Consider the following 24,837-nt stretch of genomic DNA (forward strand, 5'->3'; position numbering starts at 1 on the left):
GGCCCAGGCGCCTAGCTAGTAGAGAACCAGTACGTTCGTGCATCATGCCTGCGAAAACGGCTGACACTCTCTCGAAGGCCAGCTGCTGCCTGCTGCTGCTGCATGCCTGCGACGACAGCAATTAGCCGTGGCCCTCCTCCTGGCTGCAGCTCGATCCGATCGATCAACCTAACCGTGGCAGTCACTGCATGGGCAGTCGGCGAGCTATATACACCTAGGCACCTAGCTAGCTACCAGCTGAAAGAAATCAGAAAATCGCTCGCGTCCGCGCAGCTAGCCAGCAGGCAGTGTGTGTCAGCACATGCTTTTTTGGTACAATCATTGGCGACTCTCTCTCGCGGCGACTGCGACGCCACTACTGTAGAAACAAAGCGCGACACTGCAGGTCTGCGAGAGACGCTTGTGCACAGTCTGCAAGTCTGCTCCGCTGAGTGAGTGAGCACTGTGCGTGTCACGACGCGAGCTGATCGCTGCCGCTGCTGCTGCTGCTGCTCATTGACATGCATGCATGGCGAGGGCTAGCCGGGCCGGCCGGAGTGGACGCCGTGAAAACTGTAGCTATATATATGTGTGTGTCGATGCGTGTACGCATCGATCCGTGCATTGGTGTGATGCACAGGCGTACGCACAGTTTTTTCCACGTTGCTCTCGTCCTGCTCTCGTTGTAGATTTGTGTAGGTGGGTGAGTCAGGCCAGGGGAGCCCTTGTTGCTTTCTCTCTTTTTTGCAGCTAGCCTGTGAGAAGGGAGAGAACAGGCTGCAGGGTTGCCAGAATGTTGGGGGGTGGAGATTAATTACAGCAGCTTTTCCTCTCTTTGTTTTCCACCTACTACCGCCCGTGTGGGGGCTGAATTTAGAATTGTTAATATCTTTTAAATATATATTATTACAGTTTATCTTAAATATACGTAAGTAGGTTTGGCAGTTACAAATTATACATGAGAGCTATAATAGATATTTAGATAGAATTAGAATGGCTCTTTCCTAGACACGTAGAGTTAGGACGGAGATGGTAGCTTTATAAAAAAGTCCTCAGCTCATCTTACGGTCATCTCACCAATAACAGCTCGTGCTCGAAAGCACAATAAATAAGTACAGCTCTGTTGTATAACTTATAGACAATAAATTTCTAGTAATTTATTTATAGTTAGTCTTAGCTACAAAAATATTAAATAACTTACAGACAATAAAATAGACTATAAATTATATGACACTATGTTCTATCGTTTTTACCTATCTATATGATAAATTCAAGACTCTTACAGACAAACACCGTCCATGCCCTTAGAGCATGTATAATAAAGCTGAGTCAGCTGACGAAATACATGTACACGTCAGAAATATCCTACGTGGATGGGCGGCGCACCAGGAGAGAGAAGGAAGCAGAGCAGAGATCGCCAACATATCGTCCGTGGCCGGCGACGAGCGGGCGCTTCGGTCTTCCTCCGCGATCTTGTGCTCCTCCCTCTATTTCCTTCCCAATCTCTCATCCAGTTCCCGCCAAACCGATTCTTGCGCGCCAAATCAATACATAAAGTCCCAAATCCATACCAAATCGCCCCCAATCTCCAGCCCCCAAACCCTAGGTCCCAAGCCACCGCCGGCACCTGTGCGAGATGTCTAGGAAGTCGAAGAGGACCTCTGCGCCGTCACCTCATGCGATTCCTCCACCATGTTCTCAGCCAGCGCCCTCCCCGGCCATCCCTTCGATCTTTAGATCTGGTGCCTGGTGTCCACCGTATCCACCGCCACAGTTCACGGCATCGTCGTCCACGCCTAATTGGTTTGCCAGCAACCATGGATGGTGGGCTCATCGTCGGCTCAAGACTCCTGGCGAGCACCTACTGGAATTGGTGCTCCAAACACTAAGGACCCAGATGTACAAGCATGGTATAATATATTCTCCTCATATTTTTTTCTGTTGATACTATGCGACTCATTTGCCTAAATTTGGCTAGATGGTAGTACTATGCGATTCATTTGCCTGTTGATACTAGGATTTGTTTTTTTAGTTCATATTAGTTAAGGTTGCAATCAGCTGCACTTTTTATTTGGCAGCTGTAACGCTGTGGCTGCATGTATATATGCACTACTAATCTAGAATATATCTTTGTTTATATTTGTGTAGCAGCTGCAGAATAATAAGTGCAGCCGAGTAGGTCCTAAATTTCTATAATATTATCTCTAGGACAGTTCTATACCAAGCTAATATGAGCAAGTTTCATATATATTAAGCTACTATTTTGTTTGTCCATTTCTGTCATGGAGATATAATTTTTGTGTATATAGGTTTTGAACAGGGAAGTTTTTGTGTGTCCCTTTACTGTCATGAGGATATAATTTTTATGTATATACGTTTTGAACAGTGGAGTTTTTTGTTTGTCTATTTACTGTCATGGGGATATAATTTTTGTGTATATATGTTTTGAACAGGGGAGCAGACTCTCACCCGCCAGGTGGTTTCCTTGATTTTTTGAACAGAAACATACCAGTCCAACTACAAGGTGTTAGTTATGGGAGTTCATTTAAGTCGACTGATGTTGGCGATGACACCAATTTTGCTGATTGTGGTAGGACACGAATGTTATGGACAAAAGATGAGGATCGTAGATTGGTAAGTTACTCTCTTTTTTTAACAGGAAAGTTGCTCTTTTTTTTAATTCAATGATCTAGTCCATATGTTTGTTAATAGCAATGCAATAAGCCACCTCCTTTGGTTATATTTCAGGTCGGTGCATGGCTGAATAATTCAAATGATCCAATCCATTCAAACTACAAGAAGAATGACCAATATTGGAAAGAAGTTGTTGCTGCATACAATAGTGCTACCCCCCAAAATCGAGCAAGGCAATTGAAACACATCAAGGATCGCTTTGGAAGAATTAAGAAAAGGGTCGTATGATTTTGTGGTAGCTGGAAGGAGGCTAATGCTTTGTGGGCTAGCGGTGAATCTGATGTGGACCTAATGGCCAAGGCACTGAAATTGTATGAAGAAGAGCACAAGAATGATGGGATGCGTATTTGGAACGCCTTGAAACTTTGGATCCAGAAAAGATGAAGTGTAATGCTGATGAGGATGTGGAGCATTCCTTCTCTCTAGATAACACTTCAGATGAACGACCAATGGGTGGCAAGAAAGCTAAAGAGCTGCTGAAACGAAAAAGAAAGTACCAAGCTTGTATAATAAATCTTGAAGATGAGCTTTAGATATTTGTAGAGGCTCAAAACAAAGCAAATGAAGGCAGCAAGGAGATGTTAGAGACACAGAAGCGTGTGTCTAGTGAGAATCTTGAAGCTCGAAAGCTCGCTTACCTTGCTGCAAAAGAGAACAAGAAGTCGGCCATGCTAGAAGCATACCGAGAGCTGCTGAAGCAAGATACAACCGCTATGGCTGAAGATGTCAGATTTGAGCATGTCTTGGCATTGAGGTGTTTCAGGGAGAAATTATTTGTCAACAATAATTAAGGCATTACTCTGCTAAAATTGAGTTTTATTGTTTTATTTAACTGTTTCCTGCTGAAACTGAATTTTATGGAGTTAGTGCATTGTTTTCTGTACTTATTTAGTCAACAGTCCAACTTAACTACAATGTGTTGTAATCTGGTCAGATAATTACAAATTTCATTAAATTGCATTGTAATATGGTGAGTTAGTCAGCAGTCCAACATAACTACAATGTCTTGTAATCTGATTAGATAACTAAGTATTTCATTAAATTGTTCTCAGCAGAGCACATCTATATAGTGATGCCTCCCACCTTCATTTTCTGCCAACCTTTCTTCTCCTCCATCTTCCTCACTCTCTATGGCAGATTCATCTTCCTACTTAAATGATTCCGATGATCTAGCACCATCCAAAATCATGAGAGAGTATGTAGTTGAGCAAAGCATCCTAGATTCATTTGCTAGCAGGCTTGCAATGAAGATGAAGGCTAAATTTTCTAGTGAAGTGTCGAGTAGACAGTATGGTGCAAGAAAGAGCATTTGCGGGGATCATTTAGGTGCTCATCAGCGGCTTGTAGAGGACTACTTTGCTGCAGAACCACTCTACTCCGAGAGTATATTTCGTACTAGATTCCGTATGAATAGGTGCCTCTTCCAGCGCATTGTGAACTCCCTTGGACAGTGGTCTCACTATTTCACTTGTAGGACAGATTGTGCGGGTCGGGTAGGTCTCTCACCATTGCAAAAGTGCACAGCAGCCATGCGCATGCTTGCATATGGCACTCCTGCTGATTCCCTTGATGAGTACCTTAAGATTGGGAAGTCCACTGCATTAGAATGCTTGGACAAGTTTGCACGGGGGGTGATTGAGGTGTTCGGTGGGGAGTATTTGAGGCACCCCACACGTGAGGATCTTGAGCACATACTACATGTTAATGAGTCACGTGGTTTCCCTGGAATGCTAGGAAGTATAGATTGCATGCATTGGCGTTGGGAGAAGTGTCCTTTAGCATGGAGGGGGCAATTCACTCGTGGTGACTATGGAGTACCAACTATAATTCTAGAAGCTGTTGCTACCCAAGATCTGCATATATGGCATGCTTTCTTTGGAGTTGCTGGTTCAAACAATGATCTCAATGTATTGAACCAGTCTCCACTATTTTTTGATGCACTAAAGGGACAAGCCCCTCAAGTTCATTTTTTAGTTAATGGTAATGAGTATAACACAGGTTACTATCTTGCTGATGGTATATACCCAGAATGGGCTGCCTTCATGAAAACTATATTAGTTCCCCAAACCGAGAAGCATAAGGTTTTTGCCAAGCAACAGGAAGGGGCAAGGAAAGATGTGGAGCGTGCTTTCGGGGTATTGCAATCACGTTTTACCATTGTTCGTCGGCCTGCACGGTTGTGGAAGCGCAAGAGTGTTAGGAGGATCATGTTAGCCTGTGTGATTCTCCACAATATGATAGTGGAAGATGAGAAAGAAGATGGGACCTTACACATTGACTTGAATGAAAGTCCAGGGGCATCATGTGCTCTACCTCCTGAAGTGAATGTTGGTGGCAACTTGTGCTTCGTTGATGTGCTACGTAGGAAAGCTGCTCTCCATTCTCGTCCGCAGCATACCCAATTGAAGAATGATCTCATAGAGCACATATGGCATAGGTTTAGAAATAGCCATCATAATTAATCATGGTAGAATACTACTGCACATTTCTATGTTTTTCAATTGACATGTCATCAAAATGTTATCTTACAAACATATGTTATTATTTCAGGACCTTACCATGATGTGATTGTTGTTGGTGGTGCTACTAGTGTTTCTTACAAGTATGTTCTCTAACAGAGTTTGTTATGTTCATTCCATGAAGATTTTTGGTACATGTTTATTCATTTTTCACTTTTCAACTTGCAGTGTTGCTGGTGTTATGAAACAACTTGGTCGTCTCTTTCAACCGAAGATCCAAGCATGGTTGTGCCTTTATCGTCGTTTTTTAGATCAAAAATTAGTTACTTGCGTTGCCTAAGAACTTATTTAGTACCATTGTTGTTTAATTTTATATACTAAGACGAACTTTTTTAGTACCATTGTTGTTTAATTTTATATACTAAGACTTTTGTAATACGTATTGTCAGTGTCATGGTGATATCTGCCACAATGTTATCTACTAGTTTATATGAACTATGTGTTTTCTAAATCTGGCGTGTTTAATATATCCCAATGATGTCTAGATGAGCAAGTGTGGTTTTTGTATTGTGTTGTTTTATGTATGGCCACAGAGATCTTGCTCACACTTGATTGTATCTATATGTATGTATTAAATGCTTGCTCTTAAATGCAATGACTCTCTTAGCCAACCTAATAGCCAGAGTGTTGAGATGGCTATTGTATTCAGTCGGCTCAAAGTGACATGGCTGTTGCATTCAGCCGGCGGCTGGCTAAACCATTAGCCATGCTCTTATACCTGTTTTAACCAAGTAGCAATAACAACATAGGCAGAGAATAATTGTCCGGTAGCTCAGCAGATAGATGGTCATAGATACCTAATACGTCATAATTATGCTGGATCAAGGAATGCAGAACGTATGTAATTAGGCTTTCGAAAATATAGGCTTTGGCTAAATCCTTTTAATAAATATTGTGTCTAGTTGTCGTCACAGTGTTTACTCCTTTTATATTGTGTTTTCATACTTGACTATCGATGTTGATTTCAGTGTTGGTTCCGTAACACAATCCCGACATCCCATTTTTAATATTTGAATCTTATTATAAAATATAAATATTTATATATTAAATTTTATTATAAAATATAAATATTAATAGCACTGATTATAGTACTACACTGCTACTTATCACATCAATCACTTTTCATTTTTCATTTTATTCCCACATATTCTTCCACTGCTACATCTATTTTTCATTTCAAAGGGCAACATAGTTTCTTTCGTAACCTTAATTTTTGCAAACAATATATAAATATTTATATTTTAGAACAGAGAAGTATGTACATTATATTGCTCCTACTTGAAGAAGAATATAGATTGCTAACTTGAACAGCGAAGATTAGTGACTAATATAATGTGAATTGGAGCAGGATAACTAGCTAGGAGTCTAGGACATTGACCGGCAATATCTGTACCCTTTACACGAGACCAATCCGTTCACTCCCTTTTCCTTCTGTGTCTTCTGGATCAATGACATGAAGACGTGCCCAGACAAAAGCAGTGCAGCTTCAACAAGACAGAAGCAACCCAGACGGGCCGTGCTTGAATCGACTGAAGGAGACACGCAGGCCTTCCAACTTTTATCAGCATATATGGTCCTAACTTTTGAAAATGCACGTCATGTTTTGTAGGCAAATGTTTTCTTTTATTGTAAGGACAACTTTTGCCCTTCTTGTGAAAGTACAGTAGTTACACATGTAAGTCCCGTTCGGCATCGAGGAAGATAAGAGTTAGTTATCCAGCATAGAAAATATAGTAACAGATTAATATATAATTAATAAATAATAATAATAATAAATATTAAAATATTAATATGATTTTTTAAGTAACTTTCCTATAGAAAATTTTCGAAAAAAACCGTTTAGTAGTTTGAAAAACGTGCGCGTAAAAACAAGGATAATTTGGAGTAACTAAGGGGGAGCCGACACGGTCTAAGTCTTGTGCATACCTATACTGAAAAATAGAAATGGCTCATGAGGTGCTAAAATAGTTTTTCTCGGGATGATTTGGTTTTTGTATGTGGGGATTGTGTCATATATGGAGTTTCTACGACAAGAATGGACGATTTGAGCATGCTGCATGCTACGGCTAAACAGTACGTGAACAATCTTGAATGAACAGTACCTGCGCCGTACTCAGCATGCAGCACCAATTCAAATTCGGTTCAGTATCGTTTCGGTGTGCTGCGAGTTTCTCTCTGCATGTTATGTTTTTCCATGATCCACATGAACAAGCTCAATTATTTCTAGCCAATTCTTGGGCTAGCTAAAAAATAATCTTAAGACCTTGGGCAGTGGGCACTACTTTAGATTTAGTTCGTTGGGCCAAGTTGGGCTAAGCCCATCGAAGCAAAACTAGACAGGTATGGTAGATGAGGCTACTCTGTCCCAGTTACTACTCTACATGCTATACGTTATATTATGAGTTTTTGACCGGTTCAGGCTGGGCCCCCCCGTTTAGTTCCGCTTATTAGACGATTAACCATAAATTAATACTACACAAGTTAATTAAATACTACATCCGTCCCATGATAACTTCATTTTTCGATTTCTGTGTTCAAAGTTTGACCATTCGTCTTATTTAAAAAATTTGCAAAAAAACTTAAAAAAATTAGTCACGCATAAAGTACAATTCATGTTTTATCATATAGTAACAATAAAAATATTAATCGCAAAAAAATTTTAAATAAGACGAGAAGTCAAAGCATTATATCTAAAAACTAAAAAATGATCTTATTTCAAGACGGAGACAGATGTAGTACTCTTTCTGGTTAAAAATATTTGTTATTTTGAACAAGATTTAATCAAACTTTTAAAATTTTGATCATCAATTATTTTTTAAAAGCTTTGTTTAAATGCAAAACAAATAATATACATACATTTTCCTTAAAAAGTATTGTCATGCTATCATAAACTTATTATAACAACAAATTGGTTGTCACAACTTTAGAAGTAATATCCTAAACAACAAATATTTTTGTTTGGAGAGAGCATTATAAATTATAAAGTCAACAAATAATTTCAGAGAGAAATATCTACGTAATGCTAAACTAGAAAGGCTTTAGAGAAATTGTACTTTAAAATGGATGATGACTCAACATGGCTTGCCTTGGCTTGAGATTTGATGCCTTTATAGATCTTGAGTTGTATATATACCTGAGGAGTGAGGACTGCCTCCTTCTCAAGATGAAGTCGAAGCATAGTCTCACCTACTCAGATAACAAGTAATCATGAATACCTTTTCTTATACTATTAGTACTAACACAGTATCTCATATGTTACCTGCACTGACAAAAGGCTTCACTAATCCATACAGTAGTATTAAATTGTTCATCCATACAGTAGCAAATGAATATCCAAGAGAAGCCATACTCGTTAGTAGATTAACCATAAGTCCATAACTCTTTTACGTTTCTTAAAAGAAAGAGTAAATGTAGCGGCGTACGGATATAGACTTTTACTTATGCTGTGTTTTTTTTATGATGAAATATAAAGATATAAGATTATCTAATTTTTTAATAACTATTTAATTACGTAAACGATACAATCAATTGACGCAAAGTTAACATACTCTGAAGATGAGATGATAAAAAAAAACCACACCATTACCAGTACCGGTTGAAGAAATAGTATCATCTAATAATGATCAAATGGGTTTTTATCCTTCGCGTTCTTGTCCATTTTTTAGCATCTCGTTTATTTCCACTCGTCTTTCTATTAAAATACAAGAAAGTTTAAAGATTTATTAAAAACTATTTTTTTTCTAAGTTGTATTTCTAAAATCTCTAAACTTTTAACGGAGGTGATATTGTTTGGTACTCTCAAAAGGACCAAAGTTCGACGGAAATATATTTTTAAAACAAAGGAATTTAACCCAAACACGGTTCGAGAAAATATACAAAGACTATGTTTTAAAAGATTATTTAATTTTCTAATAGCTATTTTATGATATGAAAAATAGAGCGAATTATTACAAAATTAAAATCTATTTTTTTAAAAGAAGGTATACTAGCTAGTAATCCAGGAAGAGAAGGGACGAAAGCCGAGGAATCTACGCCGTTTCAGAGCAAAAGACGGCCACACGATATTTTTCCCGGGGTTGCACACAAAATCCAGTGGGGGCTCGGTGCCACTGCCATCCACCGGCGATCTCGGCGGCCGCCAATGGCCTCCGCCGCCGCAGCAGCGGGTAAGCCCCTCCCGTTCCTCGCCACCGCCGCAGCCACTTCACGGTCCCCACTTCCCCTCCTCCCCGCAGCACGGCCGGCCCCAACGACGTCGTCCCGCTTCGGCGGCCCTCCCGCTCCTGCGCCGGTGCCTGCCACTCCTCGCCGGCGCGGCGCGCACGGCGCTCGGACTGTCCGGTCTGTTCTCCCTCCCCGCAAGGGTAGTTCTCCCTCGGCGGCGACCGCGGCAGGAGGTACTCGGTGCGATACTGTGGTGAAGCTGGTTGTTTGGTGCGAAGGTGGGGTTGAAGGAGTCACGGTTGCTTTGCTTTTGAAGGCATGTCTGACCCTGAGCTAAGGATGGTGCTCGAGCTCGCAACCGACGAGGAGCTGATGGAGTTTGAGGAGATCCTCTACGGTACCAGGTTTGATTGCTTGCTGGTTTTTCTATAAAAAAACTGGATTTGTTGGTTCAGATGAGAGAATCTACTGTATACTCAGAGTAGTATTGTATTCATTAGTGGAATTTGGATAAATTCCTATTGGCGATTAGTTGCGAGGTGTATAATGGAAATGCGCATTGATACTTGCTGTTCTATTGGATATTTCGTTGCTACCTTCTGATAACTATGCCACTGTGACGGTAAATAGCAATGTTTTATAATTTGCCTGTCATTCATATTTGCAGTCCCCAAAACCTTTGTAAGCACAAGAAAAGGAAACTCGATCTAATTCAGTGCAAATTTGTAAAATATCTTGCCAATGTTATTTTGCTGCCTGTAAATATGCAGCATGAAACCTTTAATCAGCTTCTGCATCATAGATATGAGGCAAAGATGGCCAAACCTGAGCCTGCAATTCTTTTTGTAAGATTAAGAGGTAAACCTTATCATACCTATGAAAAGTTTACTAATTTGTAAGAGCTTCATTTCCTGTTGATTTTTATTTACTTTGCAGTGATTCAGTAACATAGTTAGATGTACTCACCTTCCTGAGTTTTTAATCTTATAGTATCATAGTATGCTGTGAATAAATATTTGTCACACTATTCCAACATTTCACCTTGCAAACAAGTAAACTTGTTTTGTATGTCCTTTCTTTGCAGCTATTTTAGCCCACTGCTGAAATCAATTGCAAAAAGACCCAATTCAGATTATGTCGATGTTTTGGATGATATAGAGGAGAGAGATATTTTCATCTCAAAATTGGAATCGAGGTTCCTGTATCTTGCTGCTGATGCTCGCTCAATCATAAGGTCAGGCAAGTCCTTTATTTTCCAGCTAAAATAAAAAGTAGCCTTTGATTGGATTGACTTTCCTGTTGGTCAACCAGCCTTAGTTTGTCAACTTCTTGAAGTTTTAACTGAACATTTGTACCTTTAAACTTGTATTTCATAGGGGATGTAGACCATCATACAGGAATGTCTTACTTGGAGTGAGAAGAGAACTCGGTGTTCGCTGCTCTAGTAAATTATGCACAGCAGACCTTGAGGCAGAAATATTTCTTCACCTCCTGGATGAATATTCGAGGTACTTACATATGGACGAAACTAAGTAATGTACCTTGCAAACAAAACAACATTCTGATTTTTGGAAATAGTGTTTCCCTAAATAAATCATGTACCAGTATATACCATATTTTATTGTAGGCATCATCACATGCAACTGCCATTTCAACTTTTGATTTTTGAAATATTTGTTCTTATGTCATTATCAATACAAATTGTTCTCTATCTGTGAATCCTTTCACAAGTCTGCAGTCTTCTACTTTATTTGGAACACCAGTGATGTTGAATATTAACACTTTTAACTGCCATGCATTCAGCCGTCAGAAAGGCCCAGATTTATTTCCATGGAACAAACAGAAACCTCCAAAAGAAAACTCTAGCCTTGGAGTTAACAAGTGGATGGTGCTTACTAATTCTGCTTGGAAGATTGGAGCAAAGGGACTTGAAAGTGCATTCTTGAAGGTTCTTTTTTATCCTCATTTTTCTTATTTTCTTTTGTGACCCTCCAGTTTCTCCTATTCTTTTAACTGAATCATTTCTTTTTCTATGGGAAGGGTGGTAGCGCATTGACTCTGAAAATGATCTATGAATCGGTAGGTAGTAATATTATCAAGTTAGATTGATTTTACTTCTTCCCACAGCATCATTGTTTGTTAATGGTCTTACCATCATGGTAGTTAGCCAAGAGGCTATCTGGAAAGATGCTGATGGAAGCTGGTAAATATGAGATTAAGAAAGAACTTCTAAAGCAGGTATATGTGTTTTAGGTGATGCCTTGTTCATGTTTTTATTTTAGGTGCTCATCTCAAAATTCTTTTAACCGAAGAATAGATATATATTCATCCTTTCAATTGTTTCTTCATCTTGAATACTTAGTTGTGTTTCTTATAATGCAATTGCATAGCTTGATGTATAGAAAAATCATACAGACAAGTTGTAACAATTGTTTTTAACTCTCATAATAAATATTCTTTGGGAGTACTGAGGTTTGCCATCTACAGGGTGGACGATTAGCTGCTGCTAATCTGGAGTCTCGAGCTGGTTTGCTTGCAGCTAGGCAGGTAACATTCTCATTTGTTAGCAGCTACTTCCATGCATAATTGGTATATTATTCTCCCAATATTATCTAGGACTGCACATTTTAGATGGCTAATCCCTCTTGACTGTACGCATGCAGGGTTTGGCACGTGCAACGTCAAGATATGTTGGTCTTAGGAGCGTCATGACATTTCTTGGACCAATGTATGCTTCTGCTAATATGTCTTTAATCTATTTATTGGTGCATTTTTTGAATCAGTAATATTCTATCAGGCTTTCGCATGGTTCTATAAAATTTATGACCTCATATTTGGGGTCGATAGTAGGTTCTTATGGTTAATTTTTACAGGGGCTGTATGATGCTTTTCATGTTATGCTATATTGCTACTTAAATTTCCAGTTCTGAGTTACTGCTTATCAGATCTACTTTTAAGACAATGATTCGTTCAAAACAAGCTTCCCAATTTTGAGCAGACTATAAATCAGTCACTTACTTTTTTGGTCTACAACTTGCTGTTGCATAGAATGTGGGGAACACTCTTGGCTGATATTGTGATCCAAATGCTTGGGACAGACTATGCTAGAATTGTGCAGGCGATCTATGCTTTTGCTCAGGTGAGCTTCTGATTGTTTGGGTTTTCGTCTAGCAACTAACTATGGATTCATTGGTTCACATATAGCCTTTGTGACAGATTCGACTGACTAGGACATGTTACATCGAATCTCATGAAGAATAACCAAGAGTGCGACATTTCTGGGCACATAATGTGTACATTCTGATCATGCAGTGATTCTCCATGAGGACTCGAGGACCGTAAGTTCATACTTTCCAGAGAAGTTCTGCAGCTGATGTAAGTGCATAGATGTTACATGACTGAACATTTGATAGATGCTAAGTACTAGGTAGGGTAGATGACTAGATGGCATAGAGCACACAAATCATCTATCCTTTTGAATTCACCAAGTTTTAAGATTGCTTCTTAGGTGAGAGCTAGCCATATTAAAGGCCCGGAAAAATATTGTAATTGTATTTAAGAAATAGTTCACAATGGCCATTAGGGCCACCTACTCCTAAACGCGGTAGTTGTGAATGAATATACATCCGCTTCACACTTCCACGGGGGGCCGAAGTTGTAGACCATGCATTCCATTCTGTTCCAGTTAATAATGCAACAAACGGTTCTCTTGATCTTAAACTATTGTCCCCATAACATTCAGTTAGGCAAGGCATACTTCATTGGCATTAGTCCATGCTTATCCAGCCATATCTTACAGATACGCTTACATGTAAACACCAGGGCAGAATTTGCATGTGGCACCCTGCTTATTCCCCTAATCAAAACACTAGCCACTAATTTGTCAATACAGTTAATATATCTTTGTTCAAAATGGCAGCATTTATGTTGTTTAGTATGTACTAGATTGTGTGACAATTTAGATAGCTAGCTCAATAAGCGAGTGATTTTACAGTCATGTGGTATTTGGAGGTAACATAATTTTTAGTGTTAATTTGTGATACCTCCCGGTTCCTGGTCACTACGGAGATACTAAGGGGTAATAAAATTTACACCATAAAATGTGGTATCTTTTGGTACCATTTCAAAAACCCTAAAGAACCTTTGTGGAGATAGAGTGGTAAAATTTACAATGCAAAATATGGTATTTCTAATTACCGCTTCAGCAACCCTAAATATTCTTCGAGGGCTCCTTCGGAACACCGGAGTTTTACTGGATTTTTATATGAAGTAGTTCAATTCATCGAAAACTCTAGCGAAATTCCTCCAGATCATATATCCTTAGCAAGAACAAGGAGTAAACACACGAGGTGCTTTTGTGCAAAAATTTCAAGATCAGAGGACCCAATTGTGAGCGTGCGCCATGTCTAGAAGGATGGCCCATTGTTTACACTTCCTTCACCTGATCACCGTAGCTTTCTAAATCACGGGCACTTAACGCGTGAGAAGCCCAATGAAAACCCCTCCAAATTACCTTAAAATCGTAGTGCTGCACGGCGACATGATCCCCTTGGCTTCTCGGTGACGTCGACGTCGACGACGACGACTGCAGCCGGGCCGGGCATGGCTAAGATGGTGATCAGCCTGGGGAGCTCGCGGCGGAGGAAGCGCGGCGAGATGGTGTTCCGGTTCGAGGCCTTCTGCCAGCCCGGCTACCCGGCGCAGTTCGCCGGCGCCGGCGGCTTCCGGGACGACGTGAGGACGCTGCTCGGCTTCGCGCACCTGGAGGCCGGCGTGCACGGCGAGACCAAGTGCTGGTCGTTCCAGCTCGAGCTGCACCGCCACCCGCCGACCGTCGTGAGGCTCTTCGTCGTCGAGGAGGAGGTCGCCGCCTCGCCGCACCCGCAGTGTCACCTCTGCCGCCACATTGGTCCGTTGATCTCCGCTGGCTTGCCAACCCTAACGCGAACACGCATGTGATTTGATCCGATGCCATGGCGTCGCACGCAGGGTGGGGGAGGCATCTGATATGCAGCAAGAGGTTTCACTTCGTGCTGCCGAGGAGGGAATCCGCGGCGGAAGCCGACGGCCTGTGCTTCGCGATCGACCACGGCGGCGCCGGCCCGGGGAAAGCGTCGTCGAAAGGGACGACGACGGCGGCGGCGACGGCCTCCGCCAGGGGCCACCTGCTACACGGCGTCGTGCACCTCAACGGCTACGGCCACCTCGTCGCCCTCCACGGCCTCGAGGGCGGCTCCGACTTCGTCTCCGGCCACCAGATCATGGACCTCTGGGACCGCATTTGCTCAGCCTTGCACGTAAGGTAGTCCAGTATATATGTGCATGCATGCAACGATGGCATGCAGCATACGATGCGCGTCATGTCGGGCCGCCCCTGAGAACGTTTGCTTGCTTGGCCATGGCGTGTGTGTGTGTGTGCTGCAAGGAAGGTGAGCCTGGTGGACACGGCGAGGAAGGGGCACATGGAGCTGAGGCTGCTGCACGGCGTCGCGTACGGCGAGTCGTGGTTCGGGCGGTGGGGGTACAGGTACGGCCGGCGGAGCTACGGCGTGGCGCTGCCGTCGTACCAGCAGTCGCTACACGCGCTGAGCTCCATGCCGCTCTGCGTGCTGGTGCCGCACCTGTCGTGCTTCAGCCAGGAGCTCCCCATGGTGGTCACCAAGTACCAGGCGATCAGCGGCCACAAGCTGCTCAGCCTCGGCAACCTCCTCCGCTTCATGCTCGAGCTGCGCACCCGCCTGCCGGCCACCTCCGTCACGGCGATGGACTACCGGGGCATCATGTCGGAGGCCTCGTGCCGGTGGTCGGCGAAGCGCGTCGACATGGCGGCCCGCGCCGTGGTGGACGCGCTCCGCCGCGCCGAGCCCCCCGCGCGGTGGGTCACGCGGCAGGAGGTGCGCGACGCGGCGCGCGCCTACATCGGCGACACGGGCCTCCTCGACTTCGTGCTCAAGTCCCTCGGCAACCACATCGTCGGCAACTACGTCGTGCGCCGCACCATGAACCCGGTGACCAAGGTGCTCGAGTACTGCCTCGAGGACGTCTCCAGCGTGCTCCCGGCGGTCGCCGGCGGCGTGCCGAGCCAGGGGAAGATGAGGGTGCGGTTCCAGCTCACCCGGGCGCAGCTCATGAGAGACTTGGTGAACCTGTACCGCCACGTGCTCAAGGAACCCAGCCAGGCGCTCACCACCGGCGCGTTCGGCGCCATCCCGGTGGCCGTCCGGATGGTCTTGGACATCAAGCACTTCGTCAAAGATTACCACGAGGGGCTCGCCGCGACCAGCAATGGCGGATTCGGGCATCCCCACATCAACCTGTGCTGCACGCTGCTGGTGAGCAACGGGAGCTCGGAGCTGGTGCCTCCGTACGAGACGGTGACCCTGCCGGCGCACGCGACGGTGGGCGAGCTGAAGTGGGAGGCGCAGAGGGTGTTCAGCGAGATGTACCTCGCCCTGAGGAGCTTCACGGCCGACTCCGTCGTCGGCGTCGGCGCCGACCAGGAGGGCAGCCCGGTGCTCGGGCTGGTCGACGTCGGAAGCGCCGTCGTCGTCCAAGGTAATGTCGGCGAGCAGCAGCCGCAGCAGCAGGAACGGAACGGGGAGGGCCACGAGACGGACCCGAGGAAGGCGGCGGCGGCCGTGTGCGAGGGGAGCGGCGGCGAACGCGAGAGCGTCGTCGACTGCGCGTGCGGCGCGGACGACGACGACGGCGAGCGCATGGCGTGCTGCGACATCTGCGAGGCGTGGCAGCACACGCGGTGCGCCGGGATCGCGGACACCGAGGACGTCCCGCACGTCTTCCTCTGCAACCGGTGCGACAACGACGTCGCGTCGTTCCCGTCCTTGCACTGATGTGATGTGCTACTGCTGGCTGCTGCTATAGGAGTATATATGATCGATGCTATCTTAAGTATAATCGACAATGCAATTTGTTTCCTCGGCAAAACCAATATGAAACCAAAGGATGTAACCATTGGGGCTTCTTTGGAACGGAAGAAACGTAGAAATGATACAGGTCTTCGCAGGAATCCGTCTAATTCCCGTGAAATTTCTCTAGAAATCTTACATTCCGAACAACACCTTTAGGACCCTTTGAATCACAGGAATAAAAAACGAAGGAATAGAAAAAACATAGAATTCTGATAGGAATGTAGATGCAAAACAGAGGATTGAAAAACACAGGAAGGAAAAACGTAGGAATGACCGTTTGATTGGACCACAAGAAAAACACAGAAATTTGAGGAGAGATATAGACTCAAAGGATTTTTTTCATGAGGTTCAATCTCTTGCTAAATTTCCTCCAAAACTTATATAGGAATATGCATAGGGTTCATTCCTTTGATTCAAAGGACTTTGTAGAAAAAATTTCTATAGGAATAAAATCATCTAAAATTCCTATGAATCAAAGGGGGCCTTAGAGTTTAGGGTTAATTCAATTTGGAAGAATTTGAACCCACAGGAATGGGAAAAATTGAGGAAAGAGGAATTCATGCCCATATTAAACCATAGAAATTATTCCTTGAAGTTTAAGTGGATAAAATTTTTCCTATATTTTATCTTTACAACTAGTAAGAAATTTTTTCTTTGATTTTCTTATACTTTGTTCATACAAACTGAAGATGCAGTCCATAAGAGCCTTCATTCAGCTTGCCTTTAAGAGAAAATCAGGAAGCGTAAATTTCACAAACTATGTATACTTGAACTAAATTATCATAAAAATATAGATTTAAGGTTCTGTATCACACAATAGAGATTTAGCATAAAATTTCCCAAAAACTATAAATTTAAGATCATATATCATAAAACAACAGATTTAGTGGCAAGATTACCAAAGACATACAAGTTTAGAGTTTCACTATTGTGCTTTTCAAGCTAGAAATGTTGTAATATTTTGTAACTGTATGATAAGCTTGATGTTAAATTTGTAGTTTTGTGGTACAACACCTTAAATATATAGTTTTATGAAATTTTTTGTGTTAATCTATATAGTTTTATAATACACAAACGTTATGTGATACTTTGATTGAGTATCGGTAGTTTCTGAAATTTACTCAAACAGGAAATAGATCTAATGTGGGCCGCTATTTGTTTGGCCCAGCCCCGGAATTCAGAATCACTGAATTGGGCCACGAGCCCAGGACAATGTCATCTAGTTAATGGGCCTCCAAGAACAGCGTTACGACTATACCATGATGGGCTGGGCTACGACCATGAAACAGTAGCTGAAACAAGGTGCCAATGCATTTTAGCTCCCAAGTTCCAACTCATCTTCATAAGATGGTATTCTTCAACAGTGTGTATGTGTTTATGTTAGAGCATGAGAGGCTTGATGAGCAGCCTAATGTTTTGCACCCTAATGTTCTAATGATAATTTAAGTACCCATGAAGTAACAAGTACTGCTGCTACTACTAAACTGGCAAGTGACCACCAAAGAATGAGCTATTCACATGGCCTGTTTTGGTCGGGCCCACCTGGCGGTGTCATGAAAATGCCTTTTAGGAAAGGGCGTCTTCCCTACACAGTGGACACTGCTGCTGCTACTATCCTATTCCTACTCCACGTTCGCATGCACATTGCATCCATGATCCATGGGAGAAGTGAAGGTCTGGCCACTGTTCTGGCTGGAAGCATCCAACCTAACATCCTGAATGATTCATGTCTAACTTTGATGGCAAGAAACATGCTTTAGCCCACCAACGACGGCAAAAGTTAACTGAACCTGCAATGTGCTCCCCATCATGCTTGCACGCTTAATTACCTTTCGGAAGCTTGAGAGTATAGTTGAGATCTCTATCCCTTTCTTTTCGTATTATCATCGATCAGAACAGATCATTCTCCTTTTTATCTCTCCCAAAAGCTAAGTGCCATGCTGACTAAAACTAGCAAGAAAGTAGAGAAACTTGAGTACAAAAAAAAGGGAATTGCAAGCATAGTGACATACTGCACACTTTGACCATTGCAACAGCAAGGAAGTGGGAATTGTTCTGAAGAACAAAGCAAGAAGAAACAAATGACTTATCATTGAAGCAATGAAAAGAGAGGGAGGAAAGTTGTTTTGCTTTCCTCTCTCTCTCTCTCTCTCTCTGCCAGTAGAGGGACTCCATTTGTCCTGTGTCCCTAGTGAGACAACCTAGCTAGCCTTTTCTTTTTTCCCCCACTCTCTCTTTCTGTTCTTTTGCAGTTTTGCATTGCAAGGACTGAAGGGCCCTTTGTTAGGGCTCTTTCACCCTGCGATATATGGGACCTGATCTCTCCCTCCCTCTCTTCTCTCTCCATCTTTTTCCTGTCTCTTTTTGTTTCATTAATCTGTCTCTGACATGTTGAGGTGATCCACCACTATGGTGTGAGGGCGATAGGGGCACATGGTCTGGTGGCTCGGCTAAAAAGGGACTCATCAACTAAAAGGAAGGAGCAAGTAGCTTAGCTTAGCAATAGCAACAGAGCGAAGATAGGGCGATCGATGTGGAAGTGACTAGGGAACGGCATCTTGGAAGGAAGCGAGCAATGGAGCTGCTTGCTCTTGCCTCCATTTTCTGACTAATGATGAGCTCACTTGCAACAGCAATTTCCCCTAGTGCAGGAGGACACTACATATCTGAATTAAGCTCTTAAACCAAATTTAAACCTACATTTACAAGGTATCCCCCACTTGCAGTAATTAATCAATCCTGTCTCGATCGCGAAAGAAGATGAGACGACCATGCTGCAGTCATTGTCTCTCCATCGATCTGCATGCATGAGTGTACGTCCCTGTATCGCACCATCACTGTCAGAGAGGTCTTTGACGAGAGGTTTGTACTGGTGAGTGTGCATGCAGGCATGCAGCTATAAGGTAGCAGTACGTGCGGCACCAGCAGACCAATGCTTCGTGCCACTTGGTCGTCTTCCTCGTCGTGTTATGGCCGGAGGAATATCGCCGGAGCGGCCGGGTGGGGCGGGGGCCCTACACGGAGGAGCCCGGCCGGCCGGCGAGGAGGAGTGGGCAGCGTAGAGCTATCGCTAGCTCGCAGAGTACATCCATGGCGCCCACTATCCACTCAACCACTATCTAGCCAAGCTAGGCCGTAGCAGAGTTCGTCCATTGGAGAGTGACACTGGCAGGTGGGCCCAGGCGAGGGCCTGACACGTGTAACGCCACAGGTCGTCTTTGTCTCGTTGCATGCACAGACGGGACAAAGCCGGTCCAAGCTAACTAGGCTGCAAAGAAAGCGATGAGGTAATGGACGGTTGTGCTGTCTTGTTGCCATTTGGATGATGATCTTGGCTTATTGAGATAGGTGATACCTATAGTAGAGAGTTACTACTACTACCTATGTAGCTCCATGGTTGATGCAATCGGGCAGAGTACAGTAAGTACTTCCAGTGGTAGTGTGTAGCTAGCTTATGTAGAGTTTATTTTGGATTCTAAGAAAAAATGTGTGCTGGCATGTGTATGTTGTCTTTTCCCTATAGATGGATGCATGGATGGATAGGATACTGCAACAGTTCAAGAGATTGTGCGTATCTCCATCTAGTATACCTACGTACAAGAAGTAGACGACGGTAGACTGAGGTCGTCACACGTCAGCTATCTGATACACTGCTGAAAGTAAGTTGGAACAGAACAACGTGGAGTAGTGCACAAAACAGAGAAAGAAAGAACAGAAAAGAAAAAGAAAAGAAAAGAAAAGAATCTTTGACGCCATACCAAAAGCTATAGCTACCCCATGAATTGGCTTCTGATTCAAGGAAATCATACACGCATCATATCATGCATGCATGCATGTTTGTTTGTGTTTCTCCTCCATGCATAATGTATGGTCCATGCATGCAATGTTTTGAAGAAAAGAAAACGAACCAATGCTAGCTTTATGTGTATAGTAGCTGATGCCACTCTGTTCCCCTACCTTTGCACTCATGTTTCAGTGGGCGCGATCGATCGATATATTGATGCTCAATGATCGATCGATCGATCGACCGGTCGCCTGTACTAACTGTCAAGACTGTACTGTGCCTGTACGTGCGTCAGCACCACCGTTTGGTTTTGATACATGATCAATGTGGTGGCACCCATGTATGCATCGTTCAGGTTCAGCTGCTAGCAGTAGCAGCGCGCGGTGGTTTCTCCGTTTCCGGCAGGAGATCAGGGACATGGAATTCAGGTCTCTTTCAATTCTGACGTTTCTGGTTGATGCATGACTCGTCCTGTCTAGGATGCATGCATAGGCATCGCAGCACTGGTATACGCGTACAAGAGAGTAGGGTTAAGAAGACCTGACACCGTGGGGGGTCTGAAACCCTGAATTCTAGGGTCACTTGTCCATGCTTGACATCAATCCAAGGCCCGGCAGATCGACCAGAGAGCATCGTAAAACCTCAATTCCAAATCCAAACTGGTTCCCCTGCCTAGCTAGCTAGACGAGCGTTTCCATGTGTGTAGTCATGTCATCAGAGAGAATCTTTAAGCAGTAGCGAACTGATCACCGATCAGCGATGATCGCTCTCACAACGAGAAGATATATATATATAGTGAGCGCCATGCGACAAACAGCTGGTTCTCGCATCTATCAATCTCAGATTAGTGCATGCGCGGGCGAAGTCAGTGCTGGCAATTTGCCTGCTAGGCAAGCGCGCAGCAGTCCGTCAGTCATGAGGTCTTGTTCTTTAGTTGGCTGGATAACCGGTGCATAAAAAGTAACAACATATTAATATATGGTTAATTAATTATTAATTATAATAAACTAAAAAATAAATTGTTATGATTTTTTAAATCAACTTTGCTATATAAAATTTAATAAAAACATATCATTTAACGGTTTAGGAAGCGTGCAAGTAAAAAATGATAAATGTGGGTCAGTTATCCGATCGAACACGCGGCGTCCGGTCCGGGTTAAACGCCGCGTTCGACGGTCGGCGGCCGTCGCTTCGGCTTCGGCTGCCGCGCGCGCGCGATCGACGACGACGAGCGGGGCGAGAATCCTATGGCGACGGTCCACGGACGAACCCTGCCAGCACGTGCCGACGGCAGAGGAGACCGAAGCAGCGAGGGCGAGCATCGATCGGAGCTCGCCGTCCGTCCGTCGCTTTCTTCTGCGCGACTGAATTCCCGGCCAGCCATCTCGACACACAACACTCGTACTGATCGGAGAGTGAGAGACGCTGTTACCTTTCAACACGAGACGAGAGCGACACAGAGAGAGAGAGAGAGAGAGAGGTGTGTGTGAGAGGCGATCGAAAAGGCAGGGGGGCCTGCCACCCACTCGAGCGTGTCCAGTGAGTGCGGCACGTGTAGCTGTCGCACGTTCACGTGAGTCCAAGCGGGCGGTGAATGATATGCAGGGATCGTTCAGAGAGACGAGTCCAAGGAGAGGCCTGGCCGCCCCCGTCGTCGTCAGGTCAGAGACATGAATGAGAGGAGGAGGACGCTTTGCATTGGCAAGCAAGTGAAGCAGCAACTGCAGCGCGCACAGCTGCAGCAGCATGGAGACGGGAGCGGTTGGGGAGAAAAAAAAAGTAGCAGAAGTTAAAGCGAACAAAAAACCAATACGCTTTCGCGTCGGGAGCCCGGGCGAGTGGTGACAAAAGAGGAAAGAGCTCACCTACCGTGTGCTGCAAAAAGCTTCTTGGCATCGATTAGGTTTTCTTTTTTTGTTTTGTTTCGCAAGATGCTGTGCCGTGCCGTGCCCTACATATGTCCATTGGTGTGTTTTTACTGCTTGGTTGTACCATTTGTTTGATTGGCGTCTAACGGCAACTTGATCACGGTTAAATCAACCGCACTCAACAAATTGAGTGAGGTGAAGACGAATGGTTGTACGTGTATACGCCGTGCAAGCCGTACGTACTGTCGCACGCGGGCAGCCAGCGGCTCGCGGGCGGGTGGGGGGAGGCAAGAGACGCGTTGGAAATTGGAGCGGCGCAGCGTCGTGCGTGCGTACAGCCAGGCCGCGGCTGTGCCGTGCCGCGCGCCGGGCGAATGTCGCTGCGCGCGGGCGCCGCGGCGGACCGCCGGTCGGTGTGGTTGCCTGGCTTGGCCAGTTGGGGCAGGGTGTGGTGATCTCCTACTGTTGCGTCGGGCGTGCAGCGCTGGCTCCGCCTGCGTACGGCCGAGCCGAGCGGATGCCTCGACTATTTCAGCAACCGAGAAACAGCGACAAAGATTGGAGCACAGATTTTACCACACCCTTTAGGCTTCCTTTGATTCAATTTTTTTTAAAGGAATTTTAGAGGTTTTCATTCCTACAGGAATTTTTCCTACAAAACCTTTTGAATCAAAGGAATGAACCCTATAAAATCCTATATAATTTTTATGGAATGCCTCTTTCCATATAAGTTTTGGAGAAAATTTAATGAGAGGTAGAACTTTATGAAAAAAATTCCTTTGAGTCTTTATCTCTACTCAAATTTCTGTGTTTTTTCTGTGGTCTAATCAAACGGTCATTTCTACTTTTTTTTTCTGTGTTTTGCAATCCTATATTTTACACTTACATTCCTGTTAGAATCTTATGTTTTTCCTATTTCTCTATTTTCTTTTTATTTCTAGTGATTCAAAGGGACCCTTAACATTATACTCGCTAACAGCATTTGTCAAACCATATCCTCCCTCTCTGTGTGGTGTGTGTATATATATGCATAATTAAAACTTTCCAAAAATACCTTTTTTCAAAATAGCAAATCTATTCTCCAACGAGCAGCTAGTGCACGTGAAATATAAAACACCAGTTAGCTGAGCATAGTATCATATATGGCAAACAACAAGAGGAGTAGAAGAGACGGTCATTGGATAGAGAATAAATTTTGCAGGGCGTTTTATCTCTAACAGGAGGCCGCTTGCAAAATTTCCAAGACAGGCAGGTGGAGGGGGCCTAGTCATTCTGTAGGTAGCCCACTTACCGTCCTATAGGCTATAGCTAGAAGTATTAAAGCTAAGCAAGGAGTTATCTATAAAACAAATATTAACTGGGTTGGAGAGCGCTCTCTCTGGTGAAGAGGAGAGAGAAAGCATGTTATTTTATTTTATCTTATTCTTATTTTCTATTGATTTAGGAGCACACAATAACCAACCACAAAAATCTAAGCACAAACAAACGAAATATGTAACCCGTAAAAATTTTCAAAATTCTATCCAATGGGTTTTCGAAGCTTCTCACCTAAAGAACATAATTTTGTAAACGGAATTTAGTGATTCTAATTTCGCCAAACTCGACAAAGCGGGGAGAATTGGACATAACTTTTTCTATAGATATCTGTTGATATAAATTTTGTCTAATTTTAAGTCTGTATGAGAAAGTTATCGCCATTTTAGTAAAGGACACTCAAATCACGGGTGATTTTTCATGCGTCCCCTTAAAACACCCTTCTATTGGGCGACAAGGGTCATGCTGGCAAAATAACCAGGCCTCTCTACTCGCCAGCTTTGTGTATTTACAGGCAACCCTCTCTCAAAGGATAAAACGCTGAGCTACCGAACGGCAAGGGGGTCGCATGTAAATGTGCCACCCTCCATCCAACGGCCATCCCATTGCTCTAATGGCCGTTTGTCACATTGGATTTCACGTCCAGCTAGTGGACGTTTTATATTTCGTGCCTACTGGTCGGCGTTTGTACTCTAGATTTACAATATTTGAAGAAAAATCTATATTTATAAAGAAATTAATAAAAAGTGTAAAAAATAATAAAAATCCTAGCCAAAACGGCATGAGGAACAGCCCAGTTAAAATCCAGGGTGCATTTAACAACAATAAAACAAAAACTTTAAAAAATCACATATGCCCCTGAAATATGCTCTTGCTTCTACTCCTAGCACACTGCAAGCTTCCTGTCCACGTTTCTCTGAAGCACGGAACACCCCTATCTGATTAAACCCTGATTACTTTATATGGGAGTAGCACTTCAATAATCACATTCAGAACGTACTAACTACTAAATGCGAGCAAGAGTAATGGCACCAGTGTTCATGTTAATTCCGGAATAAATTGGTACGGCGTAGAGATGTACCGATAATTTATTTCGTATGCATTTAACGCATATACCGACCGTATGGGAGGGGTTCCTGCAGTAGTGTAACTAAAAGCTTTGGAATGAGACAGAGGCTAATCATGCCCAGCCCCCTTGCCCATAAACTTTAGCATTCAATTTTCCACAGTGCACAATTAAATTCGCTAGCAGTCAATGGTTTGGGACAAATTCTTAAGACAAAACTGAGTAAATTAGCATGTCCAGATCTTGACCCTGCAATGCAATGCATGATCATCAGGGTGTATTTTTCCAATCCTTCAGAAGGTACCATGAAGTACCACTGTTTTCTATATAAAATTTGGTATCTTCTAGTATCTAAGCTACCAAAAGATACTAAATTTTATATAGAGACCAGTAGTACCTCCTAATATCTTTTTAAAGATGATAAAATTACTCTCTCATCGTGAGGGTAGACCTGAAATAAGACACTTCTATGGAGGCTACTTTCTAGGTCACCACCCCTCATCTCTTTCTGTGCCTGATC

General features: G+C 43.6%; 4 protein-coding genes across 7 annotated transcripts; all 4 read left to right on the plus strand.

The window, feature by feature from the left end:
* The first annotated feature begins 1,353 nt into the window (after window positions 1–1,353).
* On the plus strand, window positions 1,354–3,744 carry LOC121055338 (glutathione S-transferase T3-like). The gene is made up of 3 exons (XM_040527641.1): window positions 1,354–1,889; window positions 2,433–2,613; window positions 2,728–3,744. The coding sequence occupies exons 1-3, from the start codon at window positions 1,801–1,803 to the stop codon at window positions 2,899–2,901; spliced, it is 444 nt and encodes a 147-aa protein (XP_040383575.1). The 5' UTR covers window positions 1,354–1,800; the 3' UTR covers window positions 2,902–3,744.
* A 335-nt stretch (window positions 3,745–4,079) lies between these two features.
* Window positions 4,080–5,288, plus strand: LOC102705373. The gene is made up of 2 exons (XM_006660610.3): window positions 4,080–5,034; window positions 5,224–5,288. The coding sequence occupies exons 1-2, from the start codon at window positions 4,080–4,082 to the stop codon at window positions 5,286–5,288; spliced, it is 1,020 nt and encodes a 339-aa protein (XP_006660673.2).
* A 3,953-nt stretch (window positions 5,289–9,241) lies between these two features.
* On the plus strand, window positions 9,242–13,283 carry LOC102702971. Of its 4 annotated transcripts, XM_040527506.1 has the most exons (12): window positions 9,242–9,358; window positions 9,428–9,589; window positions 9,673–9,760; window positions 10,441–10,590; window positions 10,733–10,864; window positions 11,160–11,304; window positions 11,397–11,435; window positions 11,520–11,594; window positions 11,844–11,903; window positions 12,020–12,084; window positions 12,405–12,495; window positions 12,573–13,263. In XM_040527506.1, exons 1-12 carry the CDS (start codon window positions 9,334–9,336, stop codon window positions 12,615–12,617), a joined length of 1,077 nt encoding a protein of 358 aa, XP_040383440.1. In that variant the 5' UTR covers window positions 9,242–9,333; the 3' UTR covers window positions 12,618–13,263. The 4 variants fall into 4 exon arrangements, with proteins under 4 accessions (XP_040383440.1, XP_015696766.2, XP_015696767.2 ...); XM_015841280.2 differs by having other exon boundaries at window positions 9,242–9,589; window positions 12,561–13,283; XM_015841281.2 differs by having other exon boundaries at window positions 9,242–9,589; window positions 12,669–13,282.
* Window positions 13,284–13,746: 463 nt separating this feature from the next.
* LOC102705658 (PHD finger protein PERSISTENT TAPETAL CELL 1) lies at window positions 13,747–16,467 on the plus strand. The gene is made up of 3 exons (XM_006660611.3): window positions 13,747–14,265; window positions 14,346–14,658; window positions 14,782–16,467. Exons 1-3 carry the CDS (start codon window positions 13,959–13,961, stop codon window positions 16,205–16,207), a joined length of 2,046 nt encoding a protein of 681 aa, XP_006660674.2. The 5' UTR covers window positions 13,747–13,958; the 3' UTR covers window positions 16,208–16,467.
* The last annotated feature ends 8,370 nt before the right edge of the window (window positions 16,468–24,837 follow it).

Source organism: Oryza brachyantha, chromosome 9 (genome assembly GCF_000231095.2).
Source record: "Oryza brachyantha chromosome 9, ObraRS2, whole genome shotgun sequence".
Taxonomy (NCBI): Eukaryota; Viridiplantae; Streptophyta; class Magnoliopsida; order Poales; family Poaceae; genus Oryza; species Oryza brachyantha.

What these genes read in the sequence shown, in the direction of transcription:
- LOC102705658 (XM_006660611.3), top strand. Translation starts at nt 13,959, where the DNA reads ATGGCTAAGATGGTGATCAGCCTGGGGAGCTCGCGGCGGAGGAAGCGC. An exon ending in TCACCTCTGCCGCCACATTG is followed by an intron (nt 14,266 to 14,345) that starts GTCCGTTGATCT and finishes CGTCGCACGCAG; the next exon opens with GGTGGGGGAGGCATCTGATA. An exon ending in TGCTCAGCCTTGCACGTAAG is followed by an intron (nt 14,659 to 14,781) that starts GTAGTCCAGTAT and finishes GTGTGCTGCAAG; the next exon opens with GAAGGTGAGCCTGGTGGACA.
- LOC121055338 (XM_040527641.1), top strand. Translation starts at nt 1,801, where the DNA reads ATGGTGGGCTCATCGTCGGCTCAAGACTCCTGGCGAGCACCTACTGGA. An exon ending in GACCCAGATGTACAAGCATG is followed by an intron (nt 1,890 to 2,432) that starts GTATAATATATT and finishes TGTTTTGAACAG; the next exon opens with GGGAGCAGACTCTCACCCGC. An exon ending in AAGATGAGGATCGTAGATTG is followed by an intron (nt 2,614 to 2,727) that starts GTAAGTTACTCT and finishes GTTATATTTCAG; the next exon opens with GTCGGTGCATGGCTGAATAA.
- LOC102702971 (XM_040527505.1), top strand. Translation starts at nt 9,334, where the DNA reads ATGGCCTCCGCCGCCGCAGCAGCGGGTAAGCCCCTCCCGTTCCTCGCC. An exon ending in TTGAAAGTGCATTCTTGAAG is followed by an intron (nt 11,305 to 11,396) that starts GTTCTTTTTTAT and finishes TTCTATGGGAAG; the next exon opens with GGTGGTAGCGCATTGACTCT. An exon ending in GTTTGCTTGCAGCTAGGCAG is followed by an intron (nt 11,904 to 12,019) that starts GTAACATTCTCA and finishes GTACGCATGCAG; the next exon opens with GGTTTGGCACGTGCAACGTC.
- LOC102705373 (XM_006660610.3), top strand. Translation starts at nt 4,080, where the DNA reads ATGAATAGGTGCCTCTTCCAGCGCATTGTGAACTCCCTTGGACAGTGG. An exon ending in GTGCTTCGTTGATGTGCTAC is followed by an intron (nt 5,035 to 5,223) that starts GTAGGAAAGCTG and finishes TTATTATTTCAG; the next exon opens with GACCTTACCATGATGTGATT.